Raw genomic sequence first — 25,265 nt, forward strand, 5'->3', positions numbered from 1 at the left:
GATCTGCATTTTGGAGACAGCGTGAGGAGGTGGGGTCCTGCCCTAGCGTTTTCCAGACGGCCTGGCCCAGCTCTGTCACCTGGATGCGATTTCTGAGATAGCGCTGAGCCCATCTGTGACGGGTTGCTGAAAACACCTGCCGTATCTGTCCCTCGAGGCCGATTGCTATCCATCCACGGTGCTGTCTCTGTGGACAGATGCCCTGAGACTCTGGGCTCTTGCCTCATCCGTCTCCCCACTTGTCATGGGGAATCCCCTTCTCGCTCCAAGGCAAGTGAGCCCCGACGGCTTTTAAGCCTGCAAAGCCCCCTGTTCCCCATGGGGCACGAAATCCAGCAAAAAGCCCAGACAGATATCCCAGTCTGCTGGGCGATGGGTGACATCCACGCCTTAGTGCGCTGATCGATAACGAGGTTTAGCATTGGCTATGTCCTCTCTTAAGATTTTTTCTGTCGCTTCTTGAGCTTAAATTGTACCGGTTCCCAAAGTGTGAGGTGTGGAACCCTGAGGGGGCGGCTTCCCCGAGATCAGGACATCCCCGTGGGAAGAACTCCTTGTCTTTGTTAAAACTATGTTGAAGTATGCACAGATGGTGGAGAAGCGACACGGGGCGGGGGGGGGGGGTGAGGCCTGCTGGGGCTGTAGCTGGTGTAGTGGAGAGGTGACCCCCGCTGGGACGCCTCCTGCCCACCCCCCCAGGTGACATTTTCAGAGCAGGAAGCCCCGTTGCTCAGTTCCTGCAGCGCAGGAATGTCCATTCCTTCTGTCGATCCCTGTTCCCTGGACCCTTGGTCCCGCAGGACATGACAACGTGCTGGATGAGCAAGGTCCAGCAGGTGGGAGAATTCCTGAGATAGCGCCTGGCTTCTCGGGTCCCTGGTGCTTACGCGCTCCTACGGCCCCAGCCAGTGGCTGCACCCTCCCTGAGGACAGCATCTGGCCCACTCCTCTCTCCCTCTCTACAGCCCGCCGTGGCTCACAGGGTTCAGATGGCGACTTGTCCACTCATGCGGGCATGCACTCACACGTGCATTAATTCCCTCTTCACCCACCCCTGCGTGCTCTCACATGTGCATTCATTCATTCCATTCATCCACTCCTGCAGGCATTCCCAATTCATTAATTCACTCGCTCATGCACGCATTCATTCATAAATGTCTTCTCTTGTTTATCTAAAGTCATTCATTCACTCATAATTCTCTCACTCCCTGACGCACGTATTCAGCAGCCGAGGTGCCCATCACTCACTTATTTTCGGTTACTCTCTCCTGCGTGCACGCACCGTGCACACTTGCACGCCCCTTTCCTTCGCTCACTGAGCGTTCGTTCAGTAAGATCACGTTTCCAGCGTGGCCTCTGCCCGGGCAGCGCGCCGGCCTTGGGCCCGGCCCGGGAGGCCACTGCAAACGTTTACTTTGGGGCTGGCCGGTTAAAGGTGAGGTGTCCGAGCGGAGACGCCGCAGACTCCTGGATCGGGCGGGGAGGGGTCGGGGGACCGGGGCGGGGCGAGGGTGCCCGGCGGCCGCTGCCCCCTCCCGGCTCTCCTTCCGGGGCGTCAGGGGCACGAGGCGGCGCCGGCCTGGCGCGGGGCTGCGGGGGCCGCGTGGACCGGCGCCCGGGGCGGCAGAGCGGGGGCGGGGCCGGGGTTCCGGAGCGCAGCCCAGCCGGCCGGGCCGAGGCGCTGGGGCGCCGGGGACGCGTGGTGGGCGCAGGGCAGGGGCGCCGGCCCGGGCAGAGGCTGCCGGAGCGCCGCAGGTGCCGGGGCGCAGGGGCCGGGCGGCGCGGAGGCGGCCTGGGCGCGGCGGGGTCTTGGCGCTGAAGCTGCCCGAGCGCGGGGGAGGATCGGGGCGGGGCGCAGGGGTGCGGAAGGCCGGGGGGCGGGGGAGGCCGGGCGGAAGCTTCGGGGGCGCAGAGGAGGTGCTGGGCCTGGGGAGGGGCGCGGAGGCGGCCTGGGCGCTCGGGGGACCTGGGGGCGGAGCGGGGCGCGCGGGCTGCCCGAGCGCTGGGGAAGGGCGCGGTGGGGGGCGCAGTGGTGGTCGCGGGGCGAAGAGTATCCTGCGGGGCGAGGGGCGCCGGGCCAGCCTGGGACACAGGCTGCCCGGGGCGCGGCGAGGCCGCTGGGGACACCCGGGCGGGCAGGGGCCGCCCCGGAGCGCGGAGGGGACGTGGGGAGACGGGGGGAGGGGCTGACCCGGGGGAGGGGCTGTAGGGCGGTGCTGCAGCCCCGGGGCGGGGGGGGGGGGGTCTGTCTGGAATGCCGAGCTGTCTCCGCAGGCCTGGAACTCCGCGCGGGTCGCCTGCAGACGACACCTCCGCCAGGCCCTGCTCGAGGCCGCCCCCGCGCCCAGGCGCACTTGGCCGCCCGGTGCCCACGGCGCGCTGGGCCTCAGACCATGCCGGGTGAGTCGGGAAGACCCCTCGTGCTCAGCCTCCCTGCTCTGCTGGCGCGGCTCAGATTGGCCCGCGCTGGGGGCAACCCCCGCTTTGCGCGCGCAAGGTCGCCCCCAACCCCTCAGCTCCCACGGTGCGCCTCCCCAGTGCCCCCCGGGGCTGGAGAGCTTGGTGTCCCTGGGGCAGGTGGTGATGGGGGTCTCAGCAGCTGGGAGGCGGGCGAGGTTTAGTATGGTCAGGGGGCGCTGAGATTTGGTAATTTTCTTTCTGTAAAAAAGTAGCCCTTGGAGATTAAATGGGCTGGTTTGTTGGCCAGCGTGGAAACGCGTGGGCGTCTCACGGACGCGGAGACCCGTGGGAGTTCATGCCCCTACGGCTCTGGGAAGACAGAGCCTTTGGTTCCCCTCACCCAGCCTCCCCCCCTCGAGGTCAGGTTGGAGGCGTAACTGGTTATTCAGATAAAGATCCAGGCTTAATCCCGCAGCAGGCCGACCGTGGCCAGATGCTGGGACTTCGGCGATCCCTGGCCCTCCAGGGCTGCAGTTCGGTCCTGTCTGCCTTCTCTTGGGTCTGGGGGGGACATCCGATTTGGACAGTAGACCTCCAAAGCTTAGAAACGTGATGATGAAGGAGTTCCCTGGGGATCCAGTGGTTGGGACTCCGTGCTTCCAATGCAGGGGGCACGGGTTCCATACCTGGTGGGAGAACTAAGATCCCACATGTTGCGACATGGCCAAAAAAAAAAAAAAAAGTTCCCAAGAAATGTGATGATGAGAGATAACCTCCACCCATGGGAAAGATGCCCGTCCTGTTCTTATCATGAAGACGTCCCGTGCTTGCACCAGTCCGGGCCTGAACATGCATGAGCGCATTTTTAAGAAGAAAAAAAAAAAATCCTGGTTACTTTTTATTCAGAGGAGCGATTTGGTAATTCAGCGAGCGCTTTCCATGCTTCTGTTCCTCCTCTGTGCCTTAGAGAGGAGAATTGTTGGGGCAGAAAAGGCAGATTTCCTGCCGTGTGCTGCGGTGTGCTGTCAGATTCTCCGCAGAGAAGCAGAAAAGTCGTGTCTGTTCCAGGCGGCGGTTTGGAGCTCTGCAGAGTGAAAAACGCATTTTCTGCCAACCCGCTGGGGTCAATATAATGGTAGCATTCAGGAGGGACGTTCGGACACATCGGCCACGGAATGTGCTAGAAAGAGCCCATCTGGGTATTCAGCACTTTGCAGGGAACAAAAAACACCTTTGAGTAAAAGAGGAGGGGCAGAGGACGAAGCCGGGATGTTATTTCAGGGGAGGGTCCGGGGGTTGGTTGTAAGGTGGGTGGAGTAGAGAAAGAGAAGTAAACATTTCTCCCAGACCCGTTATAAAACCGTCAGCCACCGCCGTCTTCAGGATGAACTCGATTTTGCGACATTTTTTTTTTTTTTTTCCCAACCTGGGGTTGGAGGACAGCCATCTGTTCTATTTCTGTTTTCCCACCCTGCACGCATGCCAAAAGTCCCCTCCCCAGCGCCCTGCCTGGTGGAAACTCAGCCTGTCAATGCAGGAGGCTTGGATAATTGCCGCGTGTTTTTTTGATGCCACGCCCAAACCTGACAGCTAGGAGTTTCTCAAAGGTAAGGTGGTGTTGGAATGTGCAGACTTGTCCATGAAGTTTTCAGCCTTTGTGATATTAACATCCACTGGTCTGCCTTTGCACCTGAGATGGAGATTTTATCCAGGCATGATTTTGCACCATCATGCACCGCGGCCCCTGGGGGCCGGCCTTCGGAGTCATGTGTCTTTGACCTAGAACGTGAGGTTGAGTCTTGGGGTCGCTGGAGAAAGGGGGTCTTCTCTTCGCTGGAGGTGTCTTGTCATCCTGTTAATAAAAGCCATAATCCCTCCCCCTAGCAAAGGGAGAGTCCGGTAGCTCCGTAAAACCCTCTGTGCAGACCCAGCCCTGTCTCTCTCCTCCCCGAGAATTGGAAGCTTTGGACAGTTGCCCGTCGCTGCTGCCTGGTCCCACTGTAGCCCACCTGCCTCATGCCTCAGCCATCTGGGTTCCCAGAGACCTCCCAGATGATGGGGTTCTGTCTATAGATAGATAGAGATAGGTGATAGATATAGATAGGTAATAGATGAATGATAAACAGTTGGATAGACAGATGTTAGAAAATGATAGATGGATAGAAAAATGGGTGCATGGGTGGATAGCTAGACAGATATCTTTTGGGCTGCAGACTTGAGTTCTGAGGTTTGCTGTCTTTTAATACTCAGCTCACAGTGGCAATGCCAGGAATTCTCATTCCCTCTTAATCCAGGAAGAAACCCAACAACGTGTAGACAGGAGCTCGTTGGAACGGGCACACTTGGGTGTTTATCCCAGTGGAATGTCAAGGTTAAGATGCCAGCTCCAGGAAAACCGGCGCCAGAAGCTTGGGTCCTGGTGTTCTGTTTGGCGTGACCGTATCTTTGGGCCGTGCTCTGGGGAGGGCACAGTGTCTGGAGGGGAGGACTGTCTGGTCTTTGAGAACTGAGCTCTGTGTGTTCCAGCCGTGGGCTGCGAATTCTAATTTCTGTCGACAGCAGGGGAGCCGAGGCCTGGATTTCTTGATCCCATTGTTTTTATCCTGGCAACCAGCTCCTGGGGGCCCCAGACTCACATTGTTTCAAAGTCCCCGTAAAAGTCAATGTCACGAGTTAACCCTTAGATTCAAAAGTGCCATAAATCGGATTGGCCGTCCGAGTTTCTTCCTCTGCTGTGGTGGAGACATTAGGAAACTGAGAGCCTTTTGGTTAATGAGACAATATATTTTCCCTTCTCCCATCTCCTCGGCCTCATATATCCTTGAGTTGAAGTCTTTCCAACAAGTGGGTTGTGTGGAATTGAATTAATGGCTTTGGCCGTTCCTTCTGAGAGCGCAGCTCTTTTGAGCTGGGCCGGAGTCCTCATGGTAACTCAGATAATCCAAGCTTTGTTTCCGCCTTTTGCTTTGCGTTTGCCCAAGACCCAAATATTTTGGGTGAGTTTTTGAGACTTGAATGCAGAATCAAATAAGGGGTCTGAGCTATGCCCATTTGCCGTGTTGCAGCACCAGGAAGATTTTTTTAAATTGAAGTATAGACGATTTACAATGTTGTGTTGGTTTCAGGTGTACAGCAGAGTGCTTCAGTTATACGTATATATCTATATTGTTTCGACTCGTTTCCCTTATAGGTTATTACAAGATAATGAATGTGGCTCCCTGTGCAATACAAGTAGGACCTCATGTTTCTTTTATATACAGTAGTTTGTGTCTGTTCATCTGAACCAGGGAATTTTAATCGTGCTCTACTTGGCTTTGTCTCCCTCATGTTTAGGGTTTCGTCTTTTCCTGTGTGTGTGTGTGGGGGGGGTTTTCTTTTCTTTTTCTTTTTTTTGTGTTGAAGAAGAATTTTTTTTGCTTTATTTTGAAGCAAAAGGATGCATGTGAAATGTCCTCGATGCATATTTTAGAACAGCGAACAGTTATTCAGTTAGAGTCGTGAAGCTTGAGAGAGTTGGAGGTGACCGTCAGCCCCGCCGTCCCATGAGACCCGTCGGAAACATGACCCTGTTGTTTTTGTTCACGTCCACAGTGTCTGACCAGGCGTTTGTCACGCTGGCTACCAATGACGTCTACTGCCAGGGGGCCCTGGTGCTGGGGCAATCATTGCGGGACCACAGGGCCACCAGGAGGCTGGTGGTGCTGGTCACCCCTCAGGTGTCCAACCTGCTCAGGTAAGACTCAGACACACACCTGGTCCTTCCTCCTGAAGAAGCAGGTCCTCCGCACTGGAGCAGGTTCTAGCCGTGGTTCATGGGCCCGGGCCACCGGCTGTCCTGGGGGGCCTCAGACACTTGCACAATGCCCTCCAGTTGTCATTAAAGGAGGAGGCTCTGCCAGGGGTGTGGCCAACTTCAGAATCCTTGTAGACAACACTCTGTGTGGGCACCGTTTCCTGTCTCAACTACGGAAATTCAAATGCCAGTTATTTTGGGGGGAGTGGGCAACTTTGAGAAGCAACTGTCCTAAGCTAGGTTAAAGATTCTTTTTTTACGTTTTTATTGAAATATAGTTGAATTACAATGTTGTATTATTTTCAGGTGTACAGGAAAGTGATTCAGTTATATGTACATACATATCTATTCTTTTTCAGATTGTTTTCCCATATAGATTATTACAGGATATTGAGTAGAGTTCCCTGTGCTCTATAGTAGGTCCTTGTTGGTTATCTGTTTTATACATAGTAGTGTGTATCTCTTAATCCCCAATTCCCAATTTATCCCTCCCCCCTTTCTCCTTTGGTAACCATAAGTTTGTTTTCCATGTCTGTGAGTCTGTTCCTGTTTTGTAAATAAGCTCATTTGTATCGTATTTTATATTCCACGTATAAGTGCTATCGTATTATATATGTCTTTCTCTGACGTACTTCACTTAGTATGATCATCTCTAGGTCCATCCATGTTGCTGCAAATGGCATCCTTTCATCCTTTGTTATGGCTGAGTAGTATTCCATTGTATACACGTACCACATCTTCTTTATCCATTCATCTGTCGATGGACATTTAGGTAACTTCCATGTCTTGACTGCTGTGAACCGTGCTGCTGTGAACATTGGGGTGCATGGATCTTTTTGAATTAGAGTTTCTTCCGGATATATGCCCAGGAGTGGGATTGCTGGATCCTAAGGTAGCTCTATTTTTAGTGTTGTAAGAAACCTCCACACTGTTTTCCACAGTGGCTGGATGCAACTTAAATTTAAACTTAAATACTACATAGAACACTTTGCTGATAAAATTGAAAGTAGTAAATACTTGATCCTTCTAGGGAAATTTAGATGATCCACATTGACACCAGAAGAAGCGAAACCCTTCTGTTGACCAGTAACCATGGGAGACATAGAGAATGTTATCAAAGGCTTATCTGGGGGGAAGGACCTGGGCCTGGGCAATTGTAAGGGATGTTCTGTAAAACTGGGCACAATAAATTCATTTCCATGCAAAAAGAACTATCTGAGAGCCTAGGGGGAAAAAATGAAAGTGTTCATTTATTTTAAGACACTGTGCTAATCTTGATATGGAAACTTGATTTACAGCTTTGATTGTGTTTCCATATAGATGAGAAAAGCCCCCCAATACAGATTATCAACAAGGAAGCTCTAGCCCTGGAATAAAGAAATAAATGATGCTGGATAAACAACAGGGTCCTACTGTATAGAACAGGGAACTATATTCAGTACCCTGTGATGAACCATCATGGAAAAGAATATGAAAAAGAATGTATACGTATGTATAACTGTGTCACTGCTATACAGCAGAAACTAACACAACATTGTAAATCGACTGTACTTCAGTAAAATAAAAAAGACAAAGAAAGAAATGATGCTTGCTGTAAGAAAGCAAAGATAGTTCATTGTATAAAAATCTATCATTGTAATTCATCACATCACTGTATCAGAGAAAGGCAATGATGTGATCCTTTTATATAAAAGTTGAACACATACCCACATGATTTCCAGATAGATTTTAAAGATAAAGGTAAAATTTAAAGCATAGGAAAATCTTAGCAGTCGAGACATATAGCTTCTCAATCTTGGCATGACTGACATTTGGGGCTGGGTGACCCTCGGATAAGGGGCGTCCTGTGCCCTGTGGGGTACAGAGCAGCGTCCCTGGTCTCCACCCACCAGATGTCAGTAAGACCCCCCCGCCAACCCTCCTTGCCTTTGTGATAACGAAAAACGTCTCCAGACACTGACATAGATGGTTGCTTCATGTGTCTGCCATTTTTAATTACACAAAACAAAGGGTACCAGGACTGCTGTATGTCAGATGTATTTGTGTAAACGTAAAACGTAAAACAAGCCAATTGGGGAGCCCATTTACAAAATTTATAACGAGGAGGGGGTGTTGTCCATAGAATAATGAAAGAACTCTTCCAAATGATAAGCAGAGATGGGTGGATGGATACAATCAGGGTAGACGGCATGACCAAGTGATATGTACTCTGCCTTCACAGACATTAAAGTCATGTCACATCAAACAGCTCAGTGATATTTATGACCCGTCAGGCTGGCAAATGTCTTTTTAAACGTCGGTGTTTTGGGGGGGGGGGGGCGGGCACAGACCTTAGTCATTGACATTAAGGGATGTCATTAGTCTTTAGCCAAATTGGCTGTCACCCATTCTCCCAAAAGTGTTTCAAATGAATGGATGCTCAAGGTGTATTTCTTCTTGTCTAAGATGATTCCTTCAGGCCCCAAAGAGAAAGAAAAGAGAAGAAAATACATCTGTGTGCAGCGGACGTGTCCCTGTGCCTGGGCCACTGGGTCTTCACAGTCAGACCAAGGGCTGCAGTGGACCCAGCGTTGGGAACGGTGACCCTGGGGGTAGCCATGCATCCTTGGGGGGACCTCTGTGTGGTCCCATCATCGTCTCCTGAATCATGGTGTGCGTGGAACAGTTACATAGAACTGATAAAGCCAAAAAACAGACATGATTCTCTGCTAGATTCCTATCTCCTCAGCTGTCCAAAGCTGTCAGCATTTTTTTTCAGTCTTTTCAGTCTACTCAAAATGAACTTTAAAATATTCAGAGACAGTGTCACAGAAATACTGGGAAAGGTTCACGGATGCAGACCTAGTTGCACTGTTATAGAACCGGTTATGTATTTTGTGGTCATTGGTAGGGTTGAGGAACGGTGCTGTATGATGCAGTCAGGGCAGTAGGACATAAACAGTGACCTGTGACTCCAAATGACCAGGGGGTGGTGTTCAGGAGACTGTCATTCCTCCAGGCTGTGTGGTACATCCGTGGTTGGGGTAGTCTTTCTGCAGGGAAAGGGACCCAGTAGCATATGCTCGTAGGTTCACACAAATTGCATTCTTGAAACTTAATTCTCCCTCCAGGAATTTAAGTTAAGGAAGCAAGCAGAGCTGAACAAAAGCCTATAAGGACATAGGTGCTATTTGTAGTAACGTAGAATGACATTTCTTGGCCCTCTACCTCCCTCTTTATACAATCATGAGGATGCCATAAATTCCATAAATAACTGGGTAAAAAGCAGGAGGAAATTGGTGATGACGTGATATTTTCTTAGAGAGTTACTTTGAATACTGTGCAACGTGAAAGCACAAATGTAGAGTAGAAGTGGAAAAACTACTAAAGAATAGAAAAGATAGACCCAGAAGCTCCAACACCTGTCTAAGACTGGGAGTTTCAGAAAGGCCAGAAGTGGAGAGAATGGATTCAAGGAAATATTTCAGCTCTGAGGAAGGATTTTAGATTGTGGGTGTTCCCTGAGCGTTGAGAAGAATGAATGAAGGAAACGCAAGTGTTGATACAGAAGGTACCATTTCAGAGCACGAAGAATGAAGAAAAAGTACTAAATGCATTTCAGGTCTCAGCCTGGTTGAGACAGCTGATGCCTTAAAGCTCTTAGACTAATTTTGAAATGAAATTTCTGTATTCAGCTAAATGCAATTTGAAAGCAAAATCATGATGTTTCAAATATGCAGAAGCTCAACAGTTTTACCCCTCAAGGACCTTTGAGAAAAAATTACTTGAGGATATACTCAAGCACAATGAAATGTGAATCCAAGAAAGAAGAAATAGAATATAAGAAGCAGTGCAAAACAAATAAATGAGTAATACTGCGAGTTAATTGGGAATGCATTGGTGAATAATTATGAAAATAATCTGGAATTAACATTCCCCATGGGAGGTGGTCGGGGGATAAAAGAGGAGAGAGATAGGTGAACATACACTAATGTTCCTGTCTTGTCTGGGGTGAAGTTATAGATGATAATTATTGTTAAATTTGATAGAAAATAGTAAGGTTAAATAGATGTGTTGAGAGTTTAAGGGTGGCAACCACCAGAGGACTAGGAAGGGTATATACAAAAAACACAAGGGAGAGAAAAAAATCTAAACCAAGCAATGAAAAGTAGGAAAGAATTACAAAGAAGAAAGTACCTTTTTCAGTGCATGGTATTATGGAGTATGTGATATCTTGCTACTGGTGACGTTAACCTTGGTCTCCTTTGGGGTATCTCTACTGTAAAATCATTATTTTTGTCTTTGTAATTGATAAATATCTTGGGAGAGGTACTTTTAGACTATGAAAACATGCTGTTTCTCCTCAAAACCTTTACTCATTGCTTTTAGGGTTCATCAGTGAATTTGTCTGCAACAGTTATCCCTGTGATGTTCATCTAATGGTGATTTTTCTCTTTCCCTCATTCCTTCTACATTTATTACTTGGAATTCTGTGAGGAAGAGCTACCCCTTTTACCCCATTTACTTATGTATTCAGTTGTGATATCAGTATGTATCCGTGAATATTCATTTTATGCTTTAGGTTTGTTTTTGTTTTCTTGCCCAAATTGCGCCAGCTTTGGCTACTGGGAGCTCCTCCTGATTGACTTCCTGTATCCTTTTGACATGCCCCCATCCTTTTTCTAGCACTTTCTTAATTTTCTGTCATCGCGAAGATATTCCAGGCAATGATGAGGTAGAATTTAAGCAAAAAAATTTTTTAATGGAACAGAGGCACATTTCATTTTGATGAAATGTACATTCTTTCAAAATTTGAGTCTCAAACTTGTATGCAACGAGCAATGTAGGTTTTGAATATGTAAAGTAAAAACTGATGGAGTTCTTCTGTTGGTTTCTACCTACTCAGCCTTCCCTTCTCACTGCCCGTGCACTTTGGAAAGAGAAAGTACCTTCCTAAGAGATGACCCGAATCAGTCTATGTTAAGATGGTTTAATATGTCTTGCTTTTCACGTTTGCCTAAGTTTTAAGCATGAATGAAACGTGGGCAAAGCCACGAGACCCACATGGGGAAAATAAAGCCTGATATGAAGACTGCAGCAGCAAGGGACAGCATGTCTCATGTTAGATGGTGGGCTGTTTTCCTAGGATTTGGCATGTCTTTTCCAGGGTGGTCCTCTCGAGGGTGTTTGATGAGGTCATCGAGGTGAACCTGATAGACAGTGTAGACTACATCCACCTGGCCTTTCTGAAGAGACCTGAGCTTGGAGTCACCCTCACCAAGCTTCACTGTTGGACACTCACCCATTATAGCAAGTGCGTCTTCCTGGATGCAGATACCCTGGTGAGTACAAGGGAGGGTAAGGACCAGACCCTCCACTTGTTGAGGAACCCCCGACAAAGACCATGCCCCTCCCTCCTTAAGCAAGCTGCTAGCTCGTGCAGGTGGATTCCCCACCAGGTAACATCCATCACTATTCACCAACATCATTTAGTCGATCAACATCAGATAGAACACACCTACTGCAGTAGACCCTGCTGAGTACACTGGGGTACTTGAAGGCATGTTCCTTCCCTAGGAAGGGTTTGTAATCACATCATTTCATCTACACAAAGTAAAATATTGGAGAAATATTCTTCCTTGATTGTACCGTGAATTATAGAGTCCTGAAGGGACTGGTACACCTGGTGTCTTAAGCTGTGGCATCCCCCGTTGTCATTTGGGGTAGTTACCTTTGGTGTAGGAGCCCAGGATGGGCACTTTCATAAACAGCCACTGGAAAGTTGAAATGTAAAATGAGGCTGGAGTGTCAAGAGATAACATTCGAGGTTGTCTTCGTTGTGCAAAAGCAGCTCTGTAGGAAAACAGGGGTGCAGAGGAAAACAATAAGTGCATAATCAGAGTAGTTTCTTTCCCAAACAGCACAATTCAGAAAGCCAGTAGGTGTTGGAGAGAACTGCTGTTGGTGGTCAAGCTCTCGAAGACAGTGGATTATACGAAAGTGACTTGCCAACTTCTGTGTTTATGGATTTCGAGTCCTGTGGGTCACGTTTGCTAGATGAAAGAGAATATATACAATTGGGAGCATTCCTTGGAGGATCTTAAGAACCTCGAGATGATAATTGCATTTCAGTGACGGTGTTACTTCAAACCCTTGAAATAAACCAGGGAGCAATCTTAACACGCACACCCTTCTCTTTTGAATATGAGTCTAAAAGAAGAGAGTCACTCAAAAAATTGGGTATAAGTTTCCCAGCTCAGAACGTTGTCTGGCCCATTGTGAAGTTCCTGTTGCATTTCTCACTTGTGCCCCAGACGTTAAGAGAAGTGTCGCAGTCACTGAGTCCAAGCTTGACTGCTCACCACACGAGACAGGCCAGTAAATCGAGAGCAAGGAATAATGACTTTATTTGGAAAGCCAGCAGACCGGGAAGAGGGTGGACTCGTGTCCCAAAGACCTATCTTCCCTGAGTTAGAATTCAAGCTTCTTTTATACTAAAAGGGGAGGGGGTAAAGTCCTGCTTCTAGTCAGAATTTCTTCCTTCTTGCAGCCATTCACAGGTGGGCCTGTTTCCTGTGAGCGAAACAGAGGTATTTTAGCTTAACACTCATTGCACCAGAGGCAGGGTTCCCGGAGATGGGCCATTATCTATTGTTGAAGTTTATGGGCAACATTCCTTTGGTGATTAACTTGTAGCAAAAGCAATAGAATGCAAAGGTTAAAGTAAAAGAAACAGGTCCAATACGGAGTCAGATTGGTTCTTCCCTATGAGAGCGTACGGGTCCCCCATGCTCTGTTGTTCCAGGTGCTGTCCAATATCGATGAGCTCTTCAGTAGGACAGAGTTTTCTGCGGCCCCGGATCCTGGATGGCCGGATTGCTTCAATAGCGGGGTATTTGTCTTCCAACCTTCCCTGGAGACGCATGGCCTCTTGCTGCAGCATGCCACCGACCACGGCAGCTTTGACGGTAGGTGAAGGGCAGCTGGACATTTGTGGAAGACAATGGGGCCTGTACCCATCCCTCTGCCCCGCCGGCACCTAGTCCCACCACCCCGTATCTGTGAGCGGCAAGTTAAAGATGGGGATGGAAGAACAAGTCCAGGAAGAGATGAAGATGTAAGTAAGTAAGTACACGGTAGAGAGAACCGTTGAAAATATCTTCGATGGGTAGAAGGAGGAACTCCCCAGTCCTGATCACATAGGATGGGTAGACAGCCTTTCTTTAAAGGGCCCGATAGGGGACTTCCCTGGTGGTCCAGTGGTTAGGACTCCGCACTTCCACTTCAGGGGGCACGGGTCCCATCCCTGGTTGGGGAACTAAGATCCCGCAAACCTCACGGCGCAGCCAAAATAAAATAAAAAAGGACCAGATAATTAATGTTTTCAGCATCGTGGGGCGTACCATCTCTGTGACAGATATTTATCCCTGTAGTTGTAGAGTGAAATCAGCCATTGACAGGACTTACATGAGTGTGGATGTGTTCCAATAAAACTATATTTACAAAAATGGGTGCAAGCCTTCGTTGGCCACCCCTGATATAGAATAAAGGGGAGAATTAACTGAAACCAGACACTTGCCTGAACAGGCATTAGTAGATGGGAAAAATACTAGAATTTTTGTAACATGAAAGAAAATGCTAGACTATTGAAAAATTGGCATCTAGATTGGTGCAGCCACTGTGGAAAACAGGATGGAGCGTCCTCAGAAAACTCAAACTAGAACTGCCATATGATCTAGCAATACCACTTCTGGGCATATATCCAAAAAAAAACCAGAAACGCTAATTTGTAAAGACAACGTGCACCCCAATGTTCATAGCAACACTATTTACAGTAGTCAAGCTATTGAAGCAACATCAGTGTCCAGCAACTTGGATGGACTTGGAGGGCATGATGCTAAATGAAATAAGTCAGACAGAGAAAGACAAATACTGTATGCTGTATGGTATCACTTATATGTGGATCTAAAAAATACAACAAACTAGTGAATATAACAAAAAAGAAGCAGACTCACACATACAGAGAACAAACGAGTGGTTATCAGTGGTGATGGGGGGGCAAAATAGGGATAGGGGATTAAGAGGTACAAACTATTAGGTATCAAATAAGCTACAGGGATATATTGTACAACACTGGGAACAGAGCCAAGATTTTATATTGACTATAAATGGAGTATAATGTCTAAAAAATTGTGAATCACTATATTATACATCTATAACTTACATACTATTGTACAGCAGCTATACCTCAATCAAAACATAATAATAAACATTGATAGGAAAAATAAATAAATTCCTTCTAGGTAAGGACGAGGTAACAAAGTTGGCAAAAATGGTGGTCAAAGCTATTGTCGATACCAGATAGAATTCCCTGAGGAGGAGTGGAGAATTTTGGAGACAGTGTGTGATTTTATTATTTATTGTTTGCACCATCGGTGGAGAATTCTGGAGAGACTACGCACTTTTTATTTCATTTTATTTTCTTTTTTTTGGCTGTTTTGGGTCTTAGTTGTGGCACGCAGGATCTTTGGTTGAGGGGTGGGCTCTTCTTTGTGGCATGCGGGCTTCTCTCTAGTTGTGGCATTTGGGTTTTTTTTCCCTCTCTCTCATTGTGGTGTGCAGGGTCCAGAGCACATGAGCTCTGTAGTTTGCAGCACACGGGCTCTCTCGTTGAGCTCTCTGTGCGAGCTCAGTAGTTGTAGCGCGTGGGCTTAGTTGCCCCATGGCATGTGGGATCTTGGTTCCCAGACAGGGATCAAACCCACGTCCCCTGCATTGGAAGGCGGATTCTTTACAACTGGACCACCCGGGAAGTCCTGAGACTATGCACTTTAAATGAATGGTGTGGGTTATCAGTCACTTTTGAGACAACGACCATGTCGTAGTGGGTTGAGAGAGGAAATGTAATTTGTGTGCTGGGATACCAGTGTTTTTCCATTATGTCTTCAAACATGTCTTGCATTCTCTTGGTGCACTGTACCATTCTTTATTAACTTCTTTGGCTGTTCGTTAACTCTCTAGGGGCAGACCAAGGCTTGTTGAACAGTTTCTTCAGTAGCTGGTCCACAGCAGACATCCAGAAACACTTGCCGTTCATTTATAACTTGAGTAGCAACACGGCGTACACCTACAGCCCTGCTTTCAAACAGTAAGTTTCGTGCCAACCCCAGTTCTTCTATACCTGGTCAACCATTCTCTCTCAGAATCTAATATCACGTTTTGGCATTTTGAAGGAAAAAAAAAACAAACCCAGATCATCCTTCTGCTTGCTTATTTATTGCTTTACATGATAGGTAATCGAGGCAGCTAGGCTTCATGAAAGTGGTTCCCAAAGTGTTGCCCAGGGAACCCCCAGGGGTTCCCCACCCCTCTTTCAAGGGTCTTTGAAATCAAAGTGACTTTAAAAAAATTAATTCTAAGATGTCATTTTCCTCTTTCCACTCTTGTTTTCTCATAATTGGACAGTGGGATTTTACAGAAACGCCATGACATGATGTGATAAAAAGCATTGCACTGAATGCAGGTGCAGATATGAGAAACCAGCTGTCTCCTTGTAAAATAGTCAATGTCACTCTTTTTACAAATTTTTAAAAATATAGCTGTATAGAGAGTTATATTTCATGAAAAGATACGAAAGATGTGACAGTTTACGCATTTTTTAAAAATATATATAGTTATATTTTATGAAGAGATATGAAAGATGTCACTTTTTACTCATTTAAAAAATATATAGTTATAATTATATTTTTATGAAGAGATACAAAAGATGTCACTTTACACATTTAAAAGATATATAGTAATATATAGTTGTAGTTACACTTTATGAAAAAATATAAAAGTTATGTTAACATATAATGGGCCCTTGGTTTTTAAATGAGTTGGTACATGGGTTTATTTCTCAGTTTTAACTTCTGTTGCGGTGAATATGTACAGATGCAATCCACGTGAACAAACATCTTCTCCTCTGTGATTTGTAAGAATGTCAGGAGGTCCTAGAACCAAAACGTGTGAGGTCCACTGCTCTAGGGGACATTGTTATAAGTGAAAATGGAAAATCTGAGAAGATTTTGAGCGTGCTTTTTTAATAGGGGCCGCACGGCCCCCAAGGAGGCAGACATTGGTTTGTGGGGCGTAAAGCCATCATATCCTTTTTAATGTAGAAAGGACAGCTGTACATACAGAACGTAGATATACAGGGCAAATATGATATTAAAGTTTCATAGGAAAGCAATTAAGAAAAAAATGTTTAAAAAGGTTCGAGGTTGGTGGGAGTGGTGATAATGAAAAAAAAAAAGGTCGAGAGGGGAAAATTCACCATCTTGTACAAGAAGCCAGTTTTCTGGTCTGCAGCTTGCATTATCTACTATAAAATCTACTTTTTAAAGTTTTTATCGTTTTCAGGATAAGATGATTTGGGCTACGGTACTGCCCATCTTTCTAAAAAGACTCCTGATTTCTTCTTCCCGTTTTGGGGAACATTCCCAAGTGGGTTATGATTATGTTTCTTGGTCTGTAGAAAATGAAAGGCTGCAAACGTGGATTGATGAAGCAGTTATTTTTACTGCAAGTCAAGGTGGTCGTTAATGACGGGATCGTCCGTAACTCGTCGAGATGCATCTTTACGTCCCGCTGTCTGTGTTGAGTCCTGTGGTTGTCACAGGCTCTCTGTGTGTGGTCACTTCCAAGAGGAAGGCAGGATACTTTATGTTTCCTCCTCAGATTCGGCTCGAGTGCGAAGGTGGTCCACTTTTTGGGGTCCATGAAGCCTTGGAACTACAAGTACAATCCCCAGACGGGCTCTGTTTTGGAGGAAGGCTCTGGGCCTGTCAACCAGCATCAGACGTCCTTCCTTAACCTCTGGTGGGGGATTTACCACCGCAGCATTCTGCCTCTTTATGAAAACATCCGGCACGAGGACGAACAGACAGCTCCAGGACACACAGTAAGCACACAATTCCCTTGACATCCAAGAGTTCAGACAGGGGATAAACTCTCCGTGATCCACACCTGTGGGTTTTCTTCAAATACACGTTCCTCCCTCTTTTTATGGAGTCTCTTCTCATTTTTTTTTATGAGTGGTTTTATTCTCTTTTTAAATTAATTAATTTATTTATTTTTGGCTGCGTTGGGTCTTTGTTGCTGCATGCGGGCTTTCTCTAGTTGCGGCGAGCGGGGGCTACTCTTCACTGTGGTGCATGGGCTTCTCATTGTGGTGGCTTCTCTTGTTGCGGAGCACAGGCTCTAGGCATGTGGGCTTCAGTAGTAGTGGCTCGCGGGCTCAGTAGTTGTGGCTCGCGGGCTTTAGAACGCAGGCTCAGTAGTTGTGGCGCACGGGCTTAGTTGCTCCGCGGCATGTGGGATCTTCCTTGACCAGGGCTCGAACCCGTGTCCCCTGCATTGGCAGGCAGATTCTTAACCACTGCGCCACCAGGGAAGTCCCTCTTCTGATTTTATATGTTTTAGGAAAGACAGATTTAGGATATCTTAGGCGATTATCGTTATATTTTTATTTATTTTTAAAATGTCACTTTTTATTCCAAATTCTTTTTTTTTTTGGCTTACAGGATCTTAGTTCCCTGACCAGGGATTGAACCCACCCCCCCAGCAGTGAAAGTGCAGAGTCCTAACCACTGGACCGCCAGGGAATTCCTAACCAAGTTACATTTTTTAAAAAATCTGTCAAGGCCCACATTAATGAAAGAAAGAAATAAGGTTTTTAAAAAGTTCAACGTTTATAGACACGTTCATTAAAAAAGGACGGAATTAGAAGATATTAAATAATGTTGATACACACCAGGAAGGGGTCAGGCAAGGAAAGATATGTCATTTCATCGCAAGAAAGAAAGACCATAATTGGAAGTTAACGACCAGCCAAACTTTAGGTCTTGTGCTAGTTTTCCTTCTGTATCCACATCCTATATTTCACGCAAGAGGATGCTGAAAGAGGCAGGCAACATTTTTTTATTTTGGTGCAAAACCATGAGTGTTTCATGAGCAGAATTGCTGCTGTGATTTATAGGGCTGATGCATAAATAATTAAATTAGCCGCCTTCATCAGGGAAAGAGCCACTCACAGATTAAGTGGCTGAAGATGATTGATTACAAATGTCATTGGAGGGGGCATTTTCCACTTTCCATCCTCGACTGAAGTAGCAATCGGAGGTGGTTTCTGAAGAGGATTTTTCAAATTGTTGATTGGCACCCATTTGATTTTTTATAACTGTAACCCTACATGCTCTCCATAGTAGAGTTTCTGCAGTGGATTTTTTTTTTTTTTTTTTTTTGGCTGCAGCTGGTCTTAGTTGCGGCCTGTGGCATCTTTAGTTGTGGCACTCGGACTTCTTAGATGTGGCATGCGGACTCTTAGTTGCGGCACGCATGCAGGATCTAGTTCCCCGACCAGGGATCGAACCCGGGCCCCCTTCATTGCGAGCGCGGAATCTTACCCACTGGACCACCAGGGAAGTCCCTCTGCAGTGGACTTAACAGGGAGGCACCTGCCTTGCCAAAGACCTTTTAAAATGAGGTCCCAGGAAATTTTATTTCCTGGTCAGTTTTTGACTAGTGCATGTATTGGTACAATGGAGTCCAGTGTCCGCAGATGCTTGCGTTGGGATCTTGAAACGAATTCATATTTTAGCGTTTTTACTATGGTTTCTGTTTGGTGCAGCTGGGTGCTGCTTTTCAAGAGAACTAAAGCTTTCTCTGACCGTGGGACACGAGTGATTAGGAGTTTATTCAGATTCTTGATAGGAAGTTGCTGTTCTTTTCTGCAAAGCAGTATGCTAGGTCCTGGGTTGGATATGAAGGAAAATAAGCCAAAGTCAGGTGGTTCTAAGGAGTAAAACGTGGAGAGCAGTCTAGGGACCCTGTGCCTTGGGGTCCTTCCCACCTGGAGCAGTAATGTGAATGCGGATGTTGGCACTGGAGACCACTGGCCACACAGGGGAGGGGATGGGCAGCGGGAGATGGGCAAAGATGTCAGGAGGACCTTGCTAAGTGTGAATGCCTTTTCTGCAGGCTCAGCTCGGGGGCGCTGGGGTGCCTTGTTCAAGTTCAGCTCCCACTGCTGAGGGATCGTGTGCGAATGGTGTGCCCCGCTCCGGGGAGCCCTGTACCAGTTGGGCGGAGGGGCCCCGCCAGCCTTGGCCTGAGAGGACTGTGGTGGTGGTGGAGGAGACCCCCACTTCGCCTGACGCATGCCCTGCGGAAGATGTAAGTACGTGCTCTTGGCACCGGTGCGATGGGGACACAGACGCTGGTTCCCCCGCGAGATGAAGCAGAGAGGATGTTCCCGGGGAGGGGCAGGGGGGACGCGAGGAACCTGTCTGCAGTTTGCTCTACGGTATCAGGGCCTCCTGAGTGTCTTTAGAGAAAATGGCAACATTGCACGTCACGGTAAAGCCAATGACAGCCGCGTCCTAATCCCTGGAACCTGGAAATGCTGCCTTATATGGAAACGGGGTCTTTGCAGGCGGGATTGAGTTAAGGACCTTGACGTGGGGACGTGGTTCTGGATTATCCAGGGGGGACACAGTGTCGTCAAGGGTTCTCCTAAGAGGGAGGCGAAAGGAAGCTTGATGAGATGGGATAGAAGCAGACGTGAGACGGGGAGCAATGGGAAGATACTGATCTGCTGGCTTTGAAGATGTACAGGAGCCAAGGGACACAGGTGCCTCTGTGAGCTGGAAATGGGTCATTGGCTAGAACCTCCAGAAGCAACTCAGCCTTGCCGAGGACACCTGCCCGGTGAGACCCAGCGTGGACTTCTGACCTCCAGAACTGTTTACATCATCGGTCTGCATTGGGTTTTTTTGTTTTGGTTTTTACACTTCTTGAAGGTTGATTCTTTGCCAGGTGCAGTCCTAAGCACTGTACAGTATACTGTTCCTACTAAAAAGCACAAGAGCACTATTCTTGTGTCCATTTTTTAAAACTAATTTTTTTTAGAGTATAGTTGGTTTACAGTGTTGTGTGAGTTTCTGCTGTACAGCTAAGTGAATCAACTCTACGTATACATGTATCCCCTCTTTTTTGGATTCCCTTCCCATTTAGGTCACCACAGAGCACTGAGTAGAGTTCCCTGTGCTCTACAGTAGGTTGTCATTAGTTATCTATTTTATATATAGTAGTATATGTATGTCAATCCCAATCTCCCAATTTATCCCACCCCGCCTTCCCTCCCCCCACCCCCGGTAACCATAAGTTTGTTCTCTACATCTGTGTCTCTGTTTCTGCTTTGCACATAAGTTCATCTGTATCATTTTTCTAGATTCCACATAGAAGCGATATTATACGATATTTGATTTTCTTTTTCTGACTTACTTCACTCTGTATGACAGGCTCTAGGTCCATCCATGTCTCTGCAAATGGCACTATTTCGTTCTTTTTTATGGCTGAGTAATATTCCATTGTGTATATGTACCACATCTTCTTTATCCATTCCTCTGTTGATGGACATTTAGGTTGCTTCCATGTCCTGGCTACTGTAAACAGTGCTGCAGTGAACATAGGGGTGCATGCGTCTTTTCTAATTGTGGTCCTCTCCGGGTTTATGCCCAGGAGTGGGCTTGCTGGGTCATACGGTAGCTCTACTGTTAGTTTTTTGAGGAACCTCCCTTCTGTTCTCCACAGTGGCTGTACCAGTTTACATTCCCACCAACAGTGTAGGAGGGCTCCCTTTTCTCCACACCCTCTCCAGCATTTATTGTTTGTACATTTTTTGATGATGGCATTGTTTTAAGCCACCTAGTTTGTGGTCCTCTGTCACGGCAGCCACAGAAAACTAATAACGTGAAGAACAGATGTTCAGTATCCTCCAGATACAAGTGGCGTCCCCAGATTTTCAGGTTCAAAGGGCAGTGCTTTCATCCTCCTCCAGGCCACCTGCCAGCAACGCACCTTTGCGTCCTGAGAGGTTGCAGTTAAACCCCCAGCTTGAAGAGGACTTGGGTAGAGTCATGTGGACCCATTTGGTCATTTCTAGTGAGGCTGGATCCGCAGAAATTCTACCCGCAAAGACAAAAAATAAAAGCGCACTTTGTTTGCAAAACAATAAGGCTAAATCAGGCTGCTGTTTATCCATCCCCGATTTCTGGGAAATAGGTGGGATGAGTGTCTGGCGATTAAAAAGTTCCCCTTTTAAATCCTCACGTTCAAAGCCATTTTAAGTCCCTTGTTGCTCACAATTAACATGAGTTCATTGCTGGGGATGGGTTTGGGGCCTGGATGGAAGGGAAGTTGTCCTTTTATGGGTATTTCGAATAGCTTTGGGAGAGCTGTTTCTTGATGATTATAAACAGTTGATGGATATATTTTAGCAAACGTTTCTGTGGAAGGCACCCTGCACTTTACTATAATGTGGAATCAATTATGTCCAGGCAACTTCCATGCATTAATAATTTTTGAGGGCTTACCTGGTGGCGCAGTAGTTGAGAATCTGCCTGCCAATGCAGGGGACACGGGTTCGAGCCCTGGTCTGGGAAGATCCCACACGCCGCGGAGCAACTGGGCCCGTGAGCCACAACTACTGAGCCTGCGCGTCTGGAGCCTGTGCTCCGCAACAAGAGAGGCCGCGATAGTGGGAGGCCCGCGCACCGCGATGAAGAGTGGCCCCCGCTTGCCACAACTAGAGAAAGCCCTCGCACAGAAACGAAGACCCAACACGGCCAAAATAAATAAATAATTAAAACAACAACAACAACAAAACCCAAAAACAAAAAAATAATAATTTTTGAGTTGCGATTTCATAGCCATCCAAACCAATCGAAAAAGCTCTAGGTTTGGACTGTGGAAGTGGTGGAAAGTGAGCTTTTCCTAGTTTTATTCCTTCTTCTGTACCCCGAGGGCCCCATTGCCTGGCTCTGGCCCCAGGAAGTGCCTTCTGTGAGTTAAATAAAGAGCGTCTGCTGCTTCCAGGAATGTGAACAGTCTTGTCGATCAAGCTCTTACGTTACGTGGAGAGGCGGCTCCCTGTTCTGCCAGCAGGAGCCGTGCCTGTGATGGGACTTTTTAAAATAGAAGTAGAGTTGATTTACAGTATTGTGTTAGTCTCAGGTGTCCGACAGAGTGCGTCAGTTACTTTTTTCAGATTGTATTCCACTATCGGTTATTACAAGATATTGAATCTAATGCCCTGTGCTATACAGTAGGTCCTTTGTGCCGGGATTTTTGAGAAGAGTCCGCATTCCCATTAGACGTTTGACACTTAGACTCTGTGGAGTATCTCTCAGAAAACTCTTTCCAACTGTGATGGTTAATTTTAGGGGTCAGGTTGACCAGAGAAAGGGCTGCCCAGATGGGTGGTGAAACACATTGTTTCAGGGTGTGTTTCTGGAAGAGATTAGCATTTAAGAAAGTCTCTATTGATTGACTATCTTATGTTGAGCATGTGTCTCAAAGTGAGAAGGTCATTGCCCTTCTATAAGGGAGGGGTGCTTTTTTGCAGTGTGTGCGTGTATATTTCACTATTTTACACTCCCAGGCCATCTTCGCAATTAATTATGCAACATTGCTGCCACCTACTGGCCATCCATTGAATGATTCACTCTGGGCTCTTTATTTTGGGGATTTGGAACCAGTCCAAAAAAACCAAAAAGGTTATTTTCATAAATTCCTGTAACTGCAGAAGAGCCGGGTGTCTGGATCTGGGATCCTTATTCCAAGTAGCAGCCTTTGTATGTCTAGTCACGGCAGTGTCGAGGAGTAGGTCTCTGCTTTCAAAAGTTGAGTATCTCATTTATTTCCCATATAAAGGCATGTGTTAGATCAATAGTTTTGCAGCTTGTTATCTTCTCAGCCAAGTGTCCTATCCTACAGCCTCTTGGGCTGGGAAATGCTGTTAGTGGAAAGATTAGGGATGCCTTTCCTTTTTTTTTTGAAGTTATTGGTGGTTTTTGCTATGGTTAATTTCTAAATGGTATCCTTGGATGAAAAGAAGTACCTAGTTTAGACCAATTTGTTAATGTTTCCTGTATGAGTAGTGGATTTTGTTTACCTTTTAGGAAATCTGTCTCTAAATCAGGGTCATAAAGCTAATCACGTCTTATGGATTTTTTATTCTTTTTACTTTTTACATTAAAGTATATAATTGATCTGGAATTGATATTACCTGATGAGTGAGTTTGGGGTCCACATACATCGCTGTTATGTGTGGATCTATAATGAACTCAGCATGGTTTGCAGTCAAAACTATTACATCTCCACTGCTTTGTCATTTCTTCTTGGCCATCAGTCAGATACTCACACATTAGGTGGATCTATTTTTGGAGTCTCTAATCCTTTGGGGTTTTTTTTCCCCCCCTTGGGAAATGGTATATATGTATATTTTTTAAATTGAAGTATAGTTGATTTACAATGTTGTGTTGGTTTCAGGTGTACAACAAAGTGATTCAGTCATATATATATATATATATATATATATATGTATATATATATATACACATATATATATACTTTTTCAGATTCATTTGCATTATAGGTTATTATAAGATAATGAATATAGCTTCCTGTGCTAAACAGTAGGTCCTTGTTTATCTATTTTATATATAGTAATGTGCGTCTGCTAATCCCAAACTCTTAATTTATTCCCACCCCTTCCCGTTTGGTAACCATACGTTTGTTTTCTATGTCTGTGAGTCTGTTTCTGTTTTGTAAGTAAGTTCATTTGTACCGTTTTTTTAGATTCTGCATATAAGTGATGTCATATGGTATTTGTCTTTCTCTGTCTGACTTACTTCACTCAGTATGACAATCTCTAGTTGCATCCATGTTGCTGCAAATGGCGTTATTTCATTCTTTTTTGTGGCTGAGTAATATTCCATTGTATATATATGTACCACGTCTTATGTATGTACACGTCTTCTTTATCCATTCATCTGTCGATGGACAGTAAGGCTGCTTCCATGTCTTGTGAATAGTGCTGCTATGAACATGGGGGTGCATGTGTCTTTTCAAATTAGAGTTTTCATCTTTTCCGGATACGTGCCCAGGAGTGGAATTGCTGGATCATATGGTAACTCTGTTTTTAGTTTTTTAAGGAATCTCCATCCTCTTCTCCGTAGTGGCTGCACCAATTTACATTCCCACCAAGGGTATGGAATTCTTACTTGGCAATTACCTTACAATGACACTCGGAAGACTTTTCAAAATCTTCTGACTTCCATTATTTCTCCAAGAATTCATCTTCCAGTCTTATGTTTATACATTTGAAGGTCATATGTCTTTTTGGTCTGGCTGCTTTTAACATGTTTCTCTTAGGCTCTGGTTTTTATCATAATGACTTATTTATTATCATTTGAATTTACCCTATTTGGGTTTGTAGCACTTCCTGAAACTGTATTCCTCCTGCCCATTCTTTCTCTGTCTCTGTCTCTCTCCTCCTCCCACTTCCCTATCCTTCTGTGATTCCAGTGACATCTACAGTAGGAATTTCATCACATCCCATGTATCTGTGACACACTTCTCCCATCTGTCTTCCCATGCTTCCGTCTACTGGCCTGTTTTCCAGGTAACCAGTCTTCTCTTTGGCTGTGTCTAATCAGCGGTTAAACCCACATCCTGCACACTTTATTTCAATTATCGTGTGTTTAGTCCACATAGACGCCAAATGTTTACGAGGGGGTTTTCAGTACTCCCTTGAAACTCTCCAACTTGTCCCATCATGTAAAGTATTTTCCACATTCCGTTACAGTCTGCGTGCCATCCATCATACATCTGCATTTCACGTGGATCTAATTTTGTGCTTTGATTTTGTTTTCTCTTGATTTTCACTCCTTTGGTCTTGTCTTGCTGCATGCCGGTTAATTTTTGATCGACTGCAAGACATTGTGTATGGAAAAATGTCAGGGATCCTCTGAGGCTCTGAATTATAGTATCATCCAGAGAACATTTCTTATGTGTTGTTTTTCTTTTTTCAGCAGGAAGTTTTCATAGAGATGGTTTGCCCACATGCTATTAGAGGTTGAGTTGGAGTGAAACTGTGTTTTGGTGTTTGTGAGGGTTGGTCTTTTTCTGGATCTCTTTTCAGTGGAGTCCTAAATGAAAGCTTGTGTTTAGAGTGTCCCTCTTGTTGGTCTAGAATTTTAAGCTGCTT

General features: G+C 46.1%; 1 protein-coding gene across 5 annotated transcripts in view; it reads left to right on the plus strand.

The window, feature by feature from the left end:
• The first annotated feature begins 1,747 nt into the window (after positions 1–1,747).
• LOC309653436 (glycogenin-2-like) overlaps positions 1,748–25,265 on the plus strand; it is a 32,013-nt gene continuing 8,495 nt past the window's right edge. For 4 of the 5 annotated variants that reach the window (XM_082448113.1, XM_082448114.1, XM_082448115.1 and 1 more), the window contains exons 1-8: positions 1,748–1,755; positions 2,275–2,400; positions 5,992–6,133; positions 11,340–11,514; positions 12,978–13,140; positions 15,194–15,320; positions 16,892–17,114; positions 19,193–19,387. In XM_082448113.1, the coding sequence (XP_082304239.1) occupies positions 2,394–2,400; positions 5,992–6,133; positions 11,340–11,514; positions 12,978–13,140; positions 15,194–15,320; positions 16,892–17,114; positions 19,193–19,387 (1,032 nt within the window). In that variant the 5' untranslated portion in view covers positions 1,748–1,755; positions 2,275–2,393. Of the gene's footprint in view, positions 1,756–2,274; positions 2,401–5,991; positions 6,134–11,339; positions 11,515–12,977; positions 13,141–15,193; positions 15,321–16,891; positions 17,115–19,192; positions 19,388–19,524; positions 21,321–25,265 lie in introns of those variants that run through there. The other variant, XM_082448117.1, reaches the window with a different exon arrangement.

The sequence above is a fragment of the Balaenoptera physalus genome, assembly GCF_965194825.1.
Source record: "Balaenoptera physalus genome assembly, chromosome: Y".
Lineage (NCBI taxonomy): Eukaryota > Metazoa > Chordata > Mammalia > Artiodactyla > Balaenopteridae > Balaenoptera > Balaenoptera physalus.